This window comes from Musa acuminata, chromosome BXJ1-6 (assembly GCF_036884655.1).
Source record: "Musa acuminata AAA Group cultivar baxijiao chromosome BXJ1-6, Cavendish_Baxijiao_AAA, whole genome shotgun sequence".
Taxonomy (NCBI): Eukaryota; Viridiplantae; Streptophyta; class Magnoliopsida; order Zingiberales; family Musaceae; genus Musa; species Musa acuminata.
This window is the reverse complement of record NC_088332.1, coordinates 44,156,409-44,172,643: the sequence shown is the minus strand read 5'-3', so window position 1 is coordinate 44,172,643 and position 16,235 is coordinate 44,156,409. Positions and strand designations below refer to the sequence as shown.

Sequence of the window (16,235 nt, the reverse complement as noted above, 5' to 3'; positions counted from 1 at the left end):
TTATATCATCTTTCAAAGGCTTTGAATTTTCTGCGCATGTTGACCCGTGCTCGGAATTCCTTGAGGTGTGCTAAAAGAGAGATAAGACAAAGACGTAGTAGGGCAACTATGTCCATAAATCGAGAAGAAGACTTCCTCGCATCTCTTAATAAGTCAAGTCTTCGTGTTTTAGGCCATTGCTGTATGATGTCGGCATGTTTTCTGACACAGAAAATTAAAGAAATTTATAAAAAAATAAGTACATTGTCTTCCATTTTCTCCTCTTCGATGGATGGAAGATGCAAATAGTGGAATTTTCATACACGGTTAACATTACTGTCCAAAGATTTCCAATTGACCAGAGAATCTCGATAGAATTTGACTTCATATTGGACGCTAAGGTGGTAAAGATCAATGAATGATAATGTCGAAAGATTAGTGACTTCAAACGAGAAAGATGTTAGAAAAATTTTTATATAGTGTCAAAGTCGAATAGAGTTTCAAAATACATGCACCTTTATCTCATCAAAGTAATTGACGAAAGGACTATGATAACTCAACTTATGAAGACGAAGTTAGAGTCAAAAAAACTTTTAACATGAGATAAGAGAATGTAGAGATGATTACTCTTAAAGATTATATCATAGTATTGCTATTCAAATTGTCATAAAAGAAGCTATGCGTAGCAAAGATTATGCTACGAGCAAGGGCTCAAGCTCCAGATAATGGTACATTAATTTTAGCGAAGTCGATAAACTTCAAGGGCCACTAGGCGACGAGTTATCCTAGAACTCCACTTCGTCCATGTGTGACCCAAGAGCGGGTAGACGAAAGTTGATTACTAAAAAAACGAACATAACAGAGGTGGCGAAGACCCTATGATATACTGGCGAACGCTACATATGAAGATATCACAATCTTAGTTCATCCTATAAATATCATAATATAATATAGATATGATAAAGAGGAAACATAGTACATTGGATCATTATGAAACAGTTCAAGATAATGAAACACATACGGGAGAAGTACCGTAAATGATTTAATCATATAAAAGTATGATCGGGAGCTATATAGAGCTCCACTTCAGTGAGCAACATGACGACAATAAGCACTATGAATTTAGTGAGTAAATATCATCGTATCGCATATACAAGTCTTTTGTGTGTACTAAATTTTACATCGGATTAAAGCCTTAATCATTAGTGTATAAGAGTTGTATACCGTTAAGAGGGATTCCGAGTGTAAGAGTTAGTGAGCCCTATAGGAGGACTTTATTATACAAAAGTATAATCGAGGTGGCTAGAGAGTTAGATTGCTCCAGAGTTCATATTTGCTTGAGGAAGCTCGACAAGTTAGAGGATAAGGCGAAGTGCACAAACGTTACTACCAAGCATACAAAGGAGAACAGAATTGGTGTGAGCCCTACAATATGATAATGGAGGCTATGCATCTGAGTTATAGTCTGTTTTTTAATCGACCAAGAGGAATTGCTTGAAGAACATAGAGGTATTGAAGTAGATAGTCGAAAGGGGCTAGGAAGCGATGATGAGTTCAGAGGAACTTAGCTATTTAAAACCAAGTGACGATTAGGATAAAGGTGGACTTAGAAGAGCGTCACAATACCGTTGAGGCAGATTTACTAATCGTAAAGAAGAGTCACAGATGCAAGACAACGAATAGTAGGGTTATGGGCATGACAACATCATTGAACTATAAAGGTACAACATTCATCGAGTCATCGATCCTTTGTTCTTTTGGAGGGAGAGCATATAGTCGTGAAAAGTGATGAAGGAGGTGAAGAATATAGAGACAAAATATAAGTATCGAGATAAGACAAATAGGTAGAGTCTAGGAAATTTTGTCAGACCGACGTTAATTAGCTTCTCATTAAGATAATCGAAAGTGGGGGACTTCGGGTTAATACAAGAGTGCTTGACTAAGGAACGAAATTGGTAATATATAGTATTGTTCCTTTTCGACTCAAACGAGTAGGTGATGAAAATGATAGAGAAGATGATATAATCTCAAAAGTAATCAAAACTATTAAAGACTTGTTCTAAGTCAAGATAAAATTTTACTCTTTTCGAATAAAACTTCTTACATTCAAGAAGTTCGATGGCAATGAAAAGGTGAATTATAGTAGGTAACTCAATGAAGGAGTGCAAAAACTTTAGGTGTTTCAGAAGTATGAGCAAATTATAGGTGAAAGCTAGTAACCAACTTGATGCATGGAGTAAAACCTTTAAGGACACATGTAAAATCTAGTAACCTTTGTCTTTTCAACTTTTAAGAGAATGGATGAAATCGAATACTCCTAGTTCTCTTATTTATCCAATAGAGGGGCTATGCACATATTCAAAGATGCTTCAAAAAGACTTAGTGGAAAATAATAATCGTTAAATTCTTAATGGTGATTAGTTCTATTAAAAGTAGATTATCTTCTTTATTTCCTAACAAAATATCAATTGAAAGTGAAATTGATATGAATTTACTTAGAGGCAACAACTAAGTTGAATAGGAATTGTTAGACAAATTTTATGAAGGAAATACCTTAAAACTTCAGTTTGCGAGGCAATACTCATTATAGCTCTAACAGCATTCACCTAGTTCACATGACATTAGACATTTGAGAAATTAGTGCACAATAAGAAAAGTCTTTTTCTTTATCTAATGGAGTCATAAGAACTAATAAAAATTAGTATAACTCTATCGACCCCACATTAGAGTCAAGAGTTACTAGTGAATTAAAGCAATATTAGTTAATCAAAGTTTGACTACTCAACAATAACGATGAAGAGAAGTTGGAAGTTGAGGGAGGTGCATTACAGTTAAAGTAAAAGATTGAAGATTCAAAGGTAAGGAGATGGAGCATTCGCAAAGGCTTCGATAATGACTTCAAAGGGTGGGGGAAATGTCATGAATAAATCTATACAAAAGATGTTTGATATAATATATGTGTATGTCCATATCTTTCGATTTTGTTCGTACTTCACAACATGTAAAGGACTTACGGTAGGCTTGATAACTCTATTTTGGTTAGCTTTCGTGGTCGCTTTAGTCTTATAAATTAGGTTATTTACTTTCATTGCGTAAAGACAAATCAATTCAAAAACCATCTATCTAGATAACCATTTTGAAGGTTTTCTAGCTTCGTAGTATGGTGCAGAGTGTCAACCAGTACAACACCCTAGAGATACCTTAGTGGCTGCCTTATTTTACAGTAGTATCATGCAAGTACTTATGAAGACTTTTGTCATGGCAGACTATTTTTGACCCTTTGTTGTATAACCGTTCGAGGCTTACGAATTTTATATTTATAATTTATATTATCTAATAAGTGTTTATTAAAATGTCTGCTTGTGAGATCCTAAGTTAAATGCCTCGTCTAACTCATCTCTTTTTTTTTTTAGGTCATTATGGGGCAATAAGAGGTTTCATGTCTGCTAGTGTCATATAATTTAGACAAAACTAGCTAGGTCTATGATAAACATGTTAGCACCGGCACTAGTCCATCTTCTCGACTCCACTGGTGTTACCTCCTACCACGAGATGAAAGAGAAGGCCGCTATGACAATTCAAGGATCTCGATTGTATAGAATTATTAACACCTAGTACTAGCGGAGGGCTCACCCCTCCTCAGCGACCTCTCCTGCGTCCTAGAGTCCAAGGGAGGCACCACAAAGGAGAAGGTATGTATGACCCTTCAAACCCTAACGTTAACCAAGGAAGATACGATCATCGTCAAGTCCCGCGACGCACAACAACTTAAGAACTTAAAAAAAAAAAAAAATTATGAAAGAGAACCGTCACCGTCGAAAACTCGCAATGGAACTGTAGGGACCATTAAGACTCTCATATTGCTCCAGAATTAGAGTCAACTGATGAAATTTAATTTGGGTAAAATAAAAAAAATTGAAATGAATACTTTACCTACAGATTTGGTGTCAATCCAATATATGATGTCAGTTCAAGCGTTTTCTATCAGTGTAGCATATGATGTGAGGAAAAATAAAATAAATTATTTTATCCTCTCGCCTGGCTATAAATAGAGCACTCCTCCTGTCATTATGCTCTGTGCGATGGCGGTCAATATTACTGCCATCAAGACCTCGTCGAACGGAGTGTGGCAGGGCGACAACCCCCTCCACTTCGCCTTCCCTCTGCTCATAGTCCAGACCACCATCGTCCTCCTCGTCAGCCGCTCCCTCTCCTTCCTCCTCAAACCCTTGCGGCAGCCCAAAGTCATAGCCGAAATCATCGTAAGTGTCCAACTCTGCATATGAATCTCTCACACACGGCGATTGCAGGGATCCCTTGACGTTCTTGAGCTGGATGTTATGGCAGGGTGGGGTTCTGCTGGGCCCTTCAGCCCTCGGCCGCAACAAGACGTACTTGCACAATGTCTTCCCCGCGTGGAGCGAGCCTATCCTCGAGACCGTGGCGAGCATCGGCCTCCTATTCTTCCTCTTCTTGGTCGGGCTCGAGCTCGACCTCCACTCTATCCGCAGCAGCGGCCGTCGCGCCTTCTCCATTGCCGCCGCCGGCATCTCGCTCCCCTTCGCCTGCGGCGTCGGCGTAGCCTTCGTCCTCCGCCATGTCGTTTCCGGCGCCGACGAGGCCGGGTATGGCGCCTTCCTCGTCTTCATGGGTGTTGCGCTGTCTATCACGGCTTTCCCCGTCCTCGCGCGCATCCTCGCCGAGCTCAGGCTGCTCAACACCCAGCTCGGGGAGACCGCCATGGCGGCCGCGGCCTTCAACGACCTCGCCGCGTGGATCCTCCTCGCTCTAGCCGTCGCCATCTCGGGCAGCAGCGGCAGCGGGAGCCACCGGAGTCCGATGGTGTCAATCTGGGTCCTCCTCACCGGCCTCGTGTTCGTGTCCATACAGATGGTGGTAGTGAGGCCCGCGATGGCGTGGGCGGCGAGAAGGACCGAGAGCGGAGGAGGGGAGAGCGAGGTCTGGGTCGCCCTCACTCTCGCCGGAGTTCTCGTGTCAGGATTCTTCACGGACTTCATCGGCATCCACTCCATCTTCGGGGCGTTCATCTTCGGCCTCACGGTGCCAAAGGAGGGCGACTTCGCCAGGAGACTAACGGAGAGGATCGAGGACTTCGTGTCGGTGCTGCTGCTGCCGCTGTACTTCGCATCAAGCGGGCTGAAGACGAACGTGGCAAGCATCAAAGACGCAACATCGTGGGGGATTCTAGCTCTGGTGATATGCACCGCGTGCGTGGGGAAAATAGTTGGGACATTCGTGGCTGCCATGGCGTGCAGAATGGAAGCGAGGGAGGCGATTACGCTGGGGGTGCTCATGAACACCAAGGGCCTGGTCGAGCTCATCGTTCTCAACATCGGCAGAGAAAGAAAGGTGCGCAAACTTCCCTGTTCCTTCACGTCCTGGTTTTTCCCTTTCTCCTGCTGTAGTCGTTGGGTTCCAGTGACGGGAGGGGAAAACCATGTTTTCGTGATGTTAGCAGCCGTTGAAAAGGCGACGCCGTGCTTCACACAACTGTAGTTTGACTGACTTCTTTTTTTGTTTGAGAAAATTACACGCCAAGTTTGAGAAAATTACACGCTGTAGTTTGACTGACTTCTTTTTTTGTCTCCAGAAAGATAGGTTTCTGAAAATTTAAAAAATCATTTTCTTTAAAAACAGCTCTGTTTTCTATATATATATATATATATATATATATATATATATATATATATATATATATATATATATATATATATATATATATATATATATATATATATATATATATATATATATATATATATATATATATATACATATATATATATACATATATTAACAAGATTTGCCATACCGGACTGTACCGCCCGGTATGGGCGGTACGTACCGGTCCGACAGGCCAGCGGTACGCAGACCGTTTCGTATCGTACTCGAGACTGTAGCAGTGTGCAGTAGCACTGTAGCAGTGTGCAGTAGTACTGTAGCAGTGTGCAGTGCTCGGTACACGTGAGTGTATCGCTCGGTACACCTGGGTGTACCGAGCGGTATACCGTACCATACCGGCACCGAGCCCGGGTCGAAATGCCGGTACGGTACGACGAACCTTGCATATATATATATATACATATATACATATACATATATATATATATATATATATATATATATATATATATATATATATGTATGTATGTATGTATATATGTATGTATGTATATATATATGTATGTATGTATATATATATATATATATATGTATATATATATATATATGTATATGTATATATGTATATATATATATTATATATATGTATATATATATATATATATATTAATATATATATGCATATTTCCAATCACTTTAGTTCCCTGTTGTCCCATCGTGGGATGAAATCTAACAGATGGAGAACGCTGTGGCGCGTGCAGGTGCTCAACGATGAAGTTTTCGCCATCATGGTTCTGATGGCGCTCTTCACTACCTTCATCACTACCCCCAGCGTCATGGCCATCTACAAGCCCGCCCGCGCCGGACGCTACACCCATGAACATCGCAAGCTTCACCGCTCCGCATCCTCCTCCGTCCCCGATCCCAAGGAGCTCCGTGTGCTTGCTTGCGTCCACGGCCCCCGTGACGCCCCCTCCCTCAGCAGCCTCCTCGACACCATTCGTGGCGCCGACACCAACCGGTGCCCCCTCAAGCTTTACGTGCTAAACCTCGTCGAGCTCACCGACCGCCCCTCCTCCATCGTCATGGCCCGCCGCAGTGGCCTCCCATTCCGCCTCCCCCGGGAGGCCCGGGACCCGGTCGCCCTCGCCTTCGACGCCTACGGCCAGCTCGGCCGCGTCCACGTCCGCTCCACGACCACCGTCTCCTCCATGGCCGCCATGCACGAGGACGTCCGCGACGTCGCTGAGCAGAAGCGCGTCTCCCTCCTCATCGTCCCTTTCCACAAGCACCAGCACCGCCGCGACGGCGCCGTGGAGAATGCCGGGCCCGGTCGGCGAGCTGTCAACCAGAGGGTCATGAGGGAGGCCCCTTGCTCCGTTGCCGTACTCGTGGACCGGGGCTTCAGCGGCGGAAGACAGGTGGGGTCGGCCGAGGTCGCGCGCGAGATCTGCGTCGTCTTCTTCGGCGGGCCCGACGACCGGGAGGCGTTGGCGCTCGCCGGGAGGATGGCGCAGCACCCTGGCGTGCGGGTCACCGCAGTGAGATTCGTGCCCGAGAAGAATGGCGGCGTGGAGCGGCCCAGCGTCAGTCTTAGGCCGTCGCCACTGAAGAACGCCGACGAGAGCTATACCTTCTCCACCGCCGTCATGGACCGCCAGCGAGAAAAGGTTAGCCTTCTCCATGGATCGGATTCCATCTTTACGCACGCGCGAACTACGGATTCGTCGAGGAATTAATCTTTGCCGTTGCAGGAAATGGACGAGGCGGCCGTGGCAGCATTCCGGAAAAAGACGGAGGGGGGGACAGCGAGGTACGAGAAAAGGCCGGCAGGGAACGTGATAGAGGCAGTCCTGAAATCGCCGACGACGATGGTGGTGGTGGGGAAGGGGCGGTTCCCGACGACGATGGTGGCGGAAATCGCCGAACAGCCAGCAGAGCATCCGGAGTTGGGGCCCGTCGGCGACATGCTGGCCTCGTCGAGCCACGGAATCGCCTCATCGGTGCTGGTGATCCAGCAGCACGACATGGTCCATTCCGAGGAGACGCCGGTGTCCGTGGTTGTCGACGCTGAATCCGCGGTGGTGGATATCGATGACACCTATGATACGCCCGACTGACCGTATACACTCGGTCGACACCTACGATACACCCGACTAACCGGATACACCCAGCTAAATAGAGATTTGGCGCTTAGCACATGAAAACATTCATATCAATCTATCTATAAACCGCTCGATATGGACGAGGTACAATGATATATCTTAATGATATATCCATATATTCGATATAGCTTGATACATATCATATCGATTGTTGGTGAATCTTTACATCGTAATTGATGTGTCAACAAGACTCGATCCAATCCCGGATGCGTAAAGTTGCCCACACAAATACTCGGGTGGTGTAAGCAAACGTCGAGTCGGATTGGGTTTGAGCCTTGTCTCCTAAGTGTGGTTTTCTCTTTTGGCAAGTGGCTTGCTTCTTCGTCACTAGACTCCTACACGTAGGTCAAGATAGGGAGGAAAATTTTTTAACTCTAACCACTCCGAAGCTTAAGTTAGTGTTGAGTGAAGTAAAAGTGAGTTGAATGCTTGAAGTCCTTCTCCTGGCATTGGTCAAGAGATTGACTTTTATACTTGCGAAGGGAGGGTCGACCGTAACAACTCTACGGTGTTCGACACCAACTTGTATAGGCCCACGTCGTAACAATGTTCCAAGCTTTCTGGAACGGCTCAAGAGATTGACTTTTATACTTGCGAAGGGAGGGTCGACCGTAACAACTCTACGGTGTTCGACACCAACTTGTATAGGCCCACGTCGTAACAATGTTCCAAGCTTTCTGGAACGGCTCTACGATGTTCGACATTGACTTGTACAGCGCAAGAGCATGTGGTCACCCTGGGTCCGAGATGTCACATCATATCAGTCTGAAGTTCCTTTGTTGACACTATCGTGAGTGATCACCAACTTCTACCATGTGGATGATACTGAAATATGTCATAATCAATATATCAATACGATAAATCTTGCTATAAACTACCACTAAATCTTTTTATCCACTAGAAAAAGGAATGCTGTATACATGTGCATATATCCAATTTTGATGTGTGTGATGCTGATTCCGGAGGAACCTTTAGATACCGGGGAAGCAGCACAATAGCATTGACGAATTAACCTCGATGACCACTGTGAGACAAATGCCTCCCAAGCTTTAAATAATAGTTAGCAACTGTAAAGTTGGAAATAAAAAAGGATCCAAACAATAATATGGATCCATCTCCATATTCTCAACCATCCTACTGCACCGCTCGAACTGCCTTATGCTGAGAGAAGGCATCGCATCAAAGGAGAAGGAGCAATCAGATGCGAAGCATTTGGAATCCCCAATATGCTCTGTGACTGCAAATTTAACATTCACGAAGAATCATGCCATGTAAAGAAACGATGCGGTAAACAAAGTTCAAATATCTGTTGTAAATGATATGAGTATGAGCCTGAAAATAATATAACATGTCATGTTGGACATTCTCCAAAACCTTATTTAAAAGACAACAAAATCCAAATGCAACCGAACATGTTCCAATAATCGAGGCACAATAAATACAATGTAACAAGTAAATAAATCACCAATCAAAAACACCAACATGAGCTGCCGATCAAATACCATGATCACAAACCACCTAACATGCGACACAGTATGCCAAACCCAATATCATCATCAGATCCTTCAAATGGCTATTTGAAATTAGTGCTAATAATCAAGCTTAAACTAGTAGAGTCAAACATTAAATAACTCGATTAATTTAAAACATACCTTCATTAAAACTCAGAAACCTGGAATGAAAAAGGCTACTGCACACTTATCAACATACCAAGAAACATATTGCAATAAGAAATTCTATAAATCTGATGGGCATATGATCCTAATATTGGATCCTTCAAACAAAGTATTCATACTACCGGAAATCAAGTTCACTTGGACTCTTCATATGTAAAATGGTCATGATGAATAAAATTGCTTAAAAGATTGGAATGATATGCAAGCCAATAGGTTGACAAAATTAACACTAATGCAAGAATATATATAAAAGCTATAGCAGATAAAACAAATAACAAGCAACATAACATTTAGGAGAATCCAAGAGTGAGTAGAATAGTAGATCAGAATAAATTCACAAGGAATATGATGAAGGGAGTTTATACTACTCAAATATTCACCATAGATGAGTTATCATAAGATTCGACTCCAAAGCCAAACCAGCAGGAACTAAATGTAATTTGCACATATTTCCAGCCAAATGCTGAGCTTACACACATCACCAAGGAAACATTACATATATATATGAAGTAAAGTTCTATACAAGTTAATCAGTATAGCACAAAAGGCAGATAGTAGGCACCATTAATTAGTAGGCATCATATAAATCATAATGAAGTATTGTCATTATGTTGCCTCTGCAAGGCAAAATTAATTTGCTGACTTGAATATAAAAGAATAACAAACCTCCTTTAACTTCGAGGAGATACTTATAAAACATGCTGCTCATAAATGGAGGCCCATATACAAATGTCATCACGATCCTCACCAATATGGTAATCAACATATTGCATGAAGCAATTAGGCATAGCATATACAAAAAGAAGATACATGCACACAGTTCATCAGACAAAAGGTACGTTGATGACTTACACAAACTAAAAAAGAGAAACAAATTCAGGTGCAAAAAAGAGATAGCAAAAGAGAATCAAAACCCACATATTTATACATGAACAAGAGGGTATAATCAATGCAAGACTACAATAATTAGCTACTGCATATGAACAATATAGAACTTCCAACATCCATCAAAACAAAACCTCAACCACGTTCGATGTAAACTAAGACAGTCCAACAGGGGGACATCTTCAATCTGACATCTCAAATCAGTTGCATGCGCATAACAAGTTATCATCCTTCTACCACATGAAAACAGTTAACTATCAAGTAGACCACCACAAAATCTCACAAACAGGAACAAACTTACAATGCTTAAATCCAGACAAAGTTTCTGCTAAATGGCAGCGGAAATATGCATAATCTATCCATTATCAAACATCAAAACAAGAGCCAACGAACACTGCTAATTGAAGGACAATCTAGTTGCCATTTTTCCACCAGCAGAAATTAGTATATTACATAACAGCAACCGTCTTCCACCAGAATAAAAGGCTAAATTAAAAGCAGCAAGGTTCAAGATGAAACCCCAGGTTCCCAGATCTGCCAAGATCCAGTCAAGACCGAGTCGATAACCGTTCAAGAGCTGGTAAACTTAGTGACAGCCTTGGTGCCCTCAGAGACCGCGTGCTTGGCAAGCTCACCGGGGAGGACGAGTCGGACGGAGGTCTGGATCTCGCGAGAGGTGATGGTGGGCTTCTTGTTGTAGCGGGCGAGGCGGGAGGCCTCCTGAGCGAGCTTCTCAAAGATGTCGTTGATGAAGGAGTTCATAATGGACATGGCCTTACTGGAGATGCCGATGTCCGGGTGGACCTGCTTGAGCACCTTAAAGATGTAGATCTTGTAGGTCTCGGTCCCCTTCTTCATCTTCTTCTTCTTCTTTTCGCCGGCAGAGGCAGCGCCGTCCTTGGAGGGGAGGCGCTTCCCGGCCTTAGGCTTCTTCTCCGCCGGAGCCTTCTCGGCCACGGACTTCTTCTCCTTTTCCTCGGCCGGCTTCTCAGCAGCAGCAGGCTTCTTCTCCGCCGGCTTCTTCTCAGCTTTCGGCGCCATCGGGATCGCGATCGGGCGGCAGAGGGATGAGCGAGGTGAGGGAAGACTTCGGTCAGGCAGGAAGAAGGGGATGTGGTTCGAGGACCCTGACCATCGGCATTTAAAGAGAAAGTCTCTGGGTTTCGATTGGGCATCATGTAGTGGTTCCGGATAGATGACGCGGAAGCGATCGCGTCGTTTGTAGGTAGCGTGATGGACGGCTGGTAATGGTTGAGGGAGAGGTTCGGCGAGAGCGTGGAGGCTTGTTATTGGATGATGGTTTCGGTCCGGATGGCCGACGTGGCAGGCGGGTAGGTGGTAGGAGTTCTGCGCGGGGAAATCACGCTGGTGAGGGATGGGCTCGAATCCTGTCACTTAGCAGCCACATCCCACCGCTTCTCGACACCTTTTTTATTTCGAATAAAAGGATTTTTGTAGTGAAATTATTTTTTACGGTATTTTCTAACAACGAAACACGCCACGAATAAAAACAAATAATTATATACTTGACGTGCTTATTACTACATTTATCACTAACACGTACAAGCCAACTGTTTCTTATATTAAGTAATTTAAATGCTTATACGAGCCAACTATTTCTTACTGACTAGATGGTATTTTTTTATAATCTACTAGAAATTTTCATCAGGAAAAAATATTTTTTTATATAAAGCTATACTAGAGATTATGTTAAGACACTGAGAATGTCTGCTGGTCACAAGGGAAAGAATTTTAAAGCCATATCGCGTTGCCTATGGAATTCCTTCACTTGTGGTGGTGTGGTCGGTACCGAGGAATGTTTTGGCAAAGATGAAGCTGGGGGAATGGCGAACATAGAACGAGAGGAGAGACCATCTAAAGATCACCTCAGAGTGTCCACCACACATTACTCAACCGGCCAAATAGAACAGAAAGAACAGGACTTCTCCACGAATCACTTAGAAATGATCTTATCCTCCTCGATCCAAGCCTATATCAGATAAGAATCAGCACATCTGACTGGAAATGACATCCGTCCCTTGGATGCGCCAATCCAATATCAAGTGCTTCGCGAGTTCATATTTTGATTTAGGTCATAAACAACACTCTCATTTCACTTGCACTACTTGATGCATCATGATCAACACCTTCTCATTATTTAGACAGATTCTTCCTGGCAGGGCTTTGATCATATTCAATTAACTTTTTTAGCATATCCATTTCACAAGGCTGGTTAGGCAACTCCACCATCCAATGTCACCAAAGAGCAATGGACTTTCTAACTTCCCTTACAAGAAGGGTAATCAAATGCAAAAGCCTAGCCTGAATGACACATTAATGGTTATGTTTTACTGAATCAGCACCAAATCCATTATGTTCTCCAACAATCTAACGCTCATGCTATGCTAATTAAAGGACATGATTACCTATGCTACCGATTGCATTTGGCAAATCTGCAACTTGATACCCCTCTTTCGATCAAAACTACCAATACCATGAAAGAAGAAAACATAAACCTCAAATGGCTGTCAGAATGAAATCATTCTTTAACTGAGTTAAACAGTTTAAAGAAAACATAGACATCTATCTTAATAATACCATTAACATGTCATTTAATGTTTCAATTTCATACAAATTTTCAAGCAAGTGTAGGAAAATCCACTAGAATAAAAGCATCTTCTACATAGTCTAGTAAATGAAACAATGCAAAAGATACTTGGAAGGAACATCAGAAAAATCAATACGGGAAAACACAAGAATCGATGTGGAATCAGCAAAAAGGGGGCATAAATTGACTTGAGCTTCCACAGAAAATTATCGAGACAAGCTTGAATGCTGTCAAACCAGCAGAACCACAAATTCTAGCACACGATCAGCTTGTAAAAATCAGGCTGCATGTAGAAACTTATGTCATAGGTCTGACCAGGAAACAGTTCAGCAAGATGTACCAAATTGAAAGATGCATAAAGGAGGCAAAGAAGACCAGATGGTATCTAGTGAATTCACCATGTTTGGAACTATAAACATTATGATCAACTAGCTTGCAGGAGGTACACTTCCTCTGAATTATCAGGAGATGCTCAATTTGCACGGCTTCTAAAGACATCGAGGCCCATCTCCGTAGGATCAGTTGCTTGCAGTTCGACCTGGATACCATCCAACTGCCTCTTGAATCTGTCCTTGGAGCTTGCATAAAGCATCTTGCTTCTCACTCTTGAGGAGTCAGGGGACCTTCACATGAGGAAGGTGAAATATGAGGTAGGTTAATACCTCGAGTACATTAGGCCTAATTCTTCATTCAAGTGCAAAAGAAAACTTACCATGCAATAAAAAAGATCTTACTCTTTTGCAAGTTCTCTTCAGTCACAAAATCAAAGTCATATATAGCATATCTGCATTCATCGGTAGGGAGGCTGGCAGCAAAATCCTCATAGCTCGAGGAGGGCTCGCCGACCTTCTCCACAACGACCTCCTTCTGCTTCTCGTCGATCTTGAATATTACGAAACGGTAAGTTCTTTTCGCCTTCAATTCCAAGAATTTAAGCTTGCAGTCGTCGTTGACTGCCATTCCAGATGCCGCGTTTGCCTGTGCTAGACGGTGTTGAAATTCGCACGCATAAATTAATACCATCAGGAAGTAAAATTGGTAGATTAGGCCGAAGCAAATATATTTGTATCAGGCTTTTTTTTTTGGTGAATTTGATTGAAATATGATGAAAATAAATTACCAAAAAAATCTGCACCAAAAAAATGATGAATCCCACCTAAGAACAACCAGGGCACCCTTCCACGAAGCGAAGAAAAAAAATATACAGCACGAAATCCATCCATAAATTAAATCGATCCATCACTTGCTCCAAAGGATCACCGCAGAAATTAAATGATAAAAGCATAAAAGATGGACAACAACGTAAACCGATTATAATCCGCTCAGATCCATCCATAAACCGCCGCAAGCACAAGACCGTACAAAATCACAGCAGAAACACATCCAAGCGAAATCGAGTCGGTCGATCATAGATCGGACAATATCGAAACAAGAATGCACATTAAAATGATCATAGAACACGGATCTACTACAACTGGCGTCAGAGCAGCGAGAACAGGAGGAATCACATACCATTCTTAAGGGGGCGGCGATTGCAGCGAAGAGATCGGTGGAGAAAATCTAGGGAGAGAGAAACGGGTGGTCTGAGAACAGAGGTTCGCGGAGAGCACAAACCCAGAAGGGATGAGAACCGTCTCGCTCTTGGCCTTGCTTATTGTGCCGAGGACTACTTGTGACAGAAACTCGAGACCCACCAGCTGAAAACGGTACCCGCGTCGCGTACGACCAAGAGGTCTCCTGGGGCCCAAAGATGCCTATCAATAAGCACACGAGTAGCTGTTGCGAGTAGGACAAGGGATGACTTGATGTCAAAAGTAACGGCGCAACGGACGGCCGTCACCGGCTTTCCCCTAAAGAGCAACGTGCGTCCACTAAAAAGAAGCCACGGCGACACCGAACAACGACGCGGAGTTAACGGCGTTTACTTTGGGTGAATTGAATCCCTCACGGAATTTTACACATGGATCCTTCGCACTTATAATTTTGTAGAAGCCCTCCCTGCACACATCAAAGGCAGTCACACGACTACGCTTGTAGATATCTATCTTTAGTGAGTAAATTCCACCGATATACCCAACTCAGACATCATGATCACTTGTGTTATGATGATCATAACAAGTATATTAAAATGCTTCCCGTACTATCTTCTCACGCATTCGATATTTAATGCTGTGTTAACATCTTAATGTCGTAGATTGAAAATTGGTACGCTGTTAGAGGGTCGTTGGCGTTGAGTACGAGTCGTTGGCGTTGGCGTTGGCGTTGAGTACGAGTCGTTGGCGTTGGGTAGGAGTTAGCTGTAGCGGTTTCGAAGTGGTTTTGAGCATCCAAGGTCGCTCCAAGGCAGGGTTAGAACGGGAATCGGGTTAAAACAGTATAAGGTTAAAAGAATTTTTCAACTCAGTCTCTTGAACGCTTAAATTAGCTATATAGAGTTAAAACAGTATAAGGTTCAAAGTCAGATTCTCGTTCAGACTTCAAGGATTAATTTTTATACTTTAAAAATTAGTAGAGGGGGATCGCGACCGTGCGATTGATAGAGACTAGCCCATACATCTTTTAAGCATTCAGGTGAACTTTCAACCCGTATAATCTCTTATGATGCGGTACTAAGCGGCTTCTTATGGACTATTGCTTATAGATGTCAACTAAGGGAGGGTGCAGGTTGACTCAATTACATGAGGGGCACCACCCCTCGACGATCAACCCGTACTATCTCCTATGTTGTGATCTACAGTAGTCAATAGGTCACTGTCCCATTATCGATCATGGAAGGAATGATATGAACCTTATATTTTTTCACATCGGTTTTTCCGTGATAGCTAACTCTCACAATCTATAATTGATGTTAAAATATATTCATTATATTATTGGAGTCAAACGACCGTGTCTTTGGTAAGTAAAGAACAATAAAGTTTAAATTTGTTGGCTCATACTTTTGTGATTTAGAATGTGAATTAGGAAGGCATGATGTGATGTTCACATGTTTAGCCATCACAATTAGTTGGAAGTATTGATCGCCCATCACAGGAATACTGGATAGAAATTTCGACCAAATCATATGGTTTCAGAATCGATTGTTTCAACTTTACTAAATATAATATCAAAAGTTCTCGTTCCATCGATTTTGGATCTAACTGAACCACTTCTTCTAATTGATAAAAAGATAATAATAATAACTCTATCAATATTCAAATATAAATCAAATCTAAGAGAGGATCTCACTCTTGCAACTCATCACTCCAAAGATAAACCTAAACATGATTATGTCTCATTTTT

At 42.6% G+C, this 16,235-nt stretch overlaps 3 protein-coding genes across 4 annotated transcripts; 1 reads left to right on the top strand and 2 right to left on the bottom strand.

The window, feature by feature from the left end:
• Positions 1-3,994: 3,994 nt before the first annotated feature.
• Positions 3,995-7,924, top strand: LOC135677226 (cation/H(+) antiporter 20-like). Its single transcript, XM_065189299.1, has 4 exons — positions 3,995-4,241; positions 4,327-5,349; positions 6,384-7,292; positions 7,377-7,924. The coding sequence occupies exons 1-4, from the start codon at positions 4,050-4,052 to the stop codon at positions 7,740-7,742; spliced, it is 2,490 nt and encodes an 829-aa protein (XP_065045371.1). The 5' UTR covers positions 3,995-4,049; the 3' UTR covers positions 7,743-7,924.
• Positions 7,925-10,625: 2,701 nt separating this feature from the next.
• LOC135677227 (histone H2B-like) lies at positions 10,626-11,475 on the bottom strand. Its single transcript, XM_065189300.1, has one exon. It carries the CDS (start codon positions 11,387-11,389, stop codon positions 10,919-10,921), a length of 471 nt encoding a protein of 156 aa, XP_065045372.1. The 5' UTR covers positions 11,390-11,475; the 3' UTR covers positions 10,626-10,918.
• Positions 11,476-13,225: 1,750 nt separating this feature from the next.
• Positions 13,226-14,629, bottom strand: LOC135581548 (actin-depolymerizing factor 2-like). Of its 2 annotated transcripts, none has more exons than XM_065189301.1 (3): positions 14,469-14,629; positions 13,669-13,934; positions 13,226-13,579 (listed from the first exon to the last, which is right to left on the bottom strand). In XM_065189301.1, the coding sequence occupies exons 1-3, from the start codon at positions 14,469-14,471 to the stop codon at positions 13,429-13,431; spliced, it is 420 nt and encodes a 139-aa protein (XP_065045373.1). In that variant the 5' UTR covers positions 14,472-14,629; the 3' UTR covers positions 13,226-13,428. The 2 variants fall into 2 exon arrangements, with proteins under 2 accessions (XP_065045373.1, XP_065045374.1); XM_065189302.1 differs by having other exon boundaries at positions 13,669-13,939; positions 14,469-14,618.
• Between the last annotated feature and the right edge of the window lie 1,606 nt (positions 14,630-16,235).

Excerpts from the sequence above, each read along its gene's own strand:
- LOC135677226 (XM_065189299.1), top strand. The coding sequence starts at position 4,050 with ATGCTCTGTGCGATGGCGGTCAATATTACTGCCATCAAGACCTCGTCG. Across the intron at positions 4,242-4,326 it reads AAGTCATAGCCGAAATCATC|GGTGGGGTTCTGCTGGGCCC; the intron begins GTAAGTGTCCAA and ends ATGTTATGGCAG. Across the intron at positions 5,350-6,383 it reads ACATCGGCAGAGAAAGAAAG|GTGCTCAACGATGAAGTTTT; the intron begins GTGCGCAAACTT and ends TGGCGCGTGCAG.
- LOC135677227 (XM_065189300.1), bottom strand. The coding sequence starts at position 11,389 with ATGGCGCCGAAAGCTGAGAAGAAGCCGGCGGAGAAGAAGCCTGCTGCT.
- LOC135581548 (XM_065189301.1), bottom strand. Across the intron at positions 13,580-13,668 it reads AAGATCTTTTTTATTGCATG|GTCCCCTGACTCCTCAAGAG; the intron begins GTAAGTTTTCTT and ends CCTCATGTGAAG.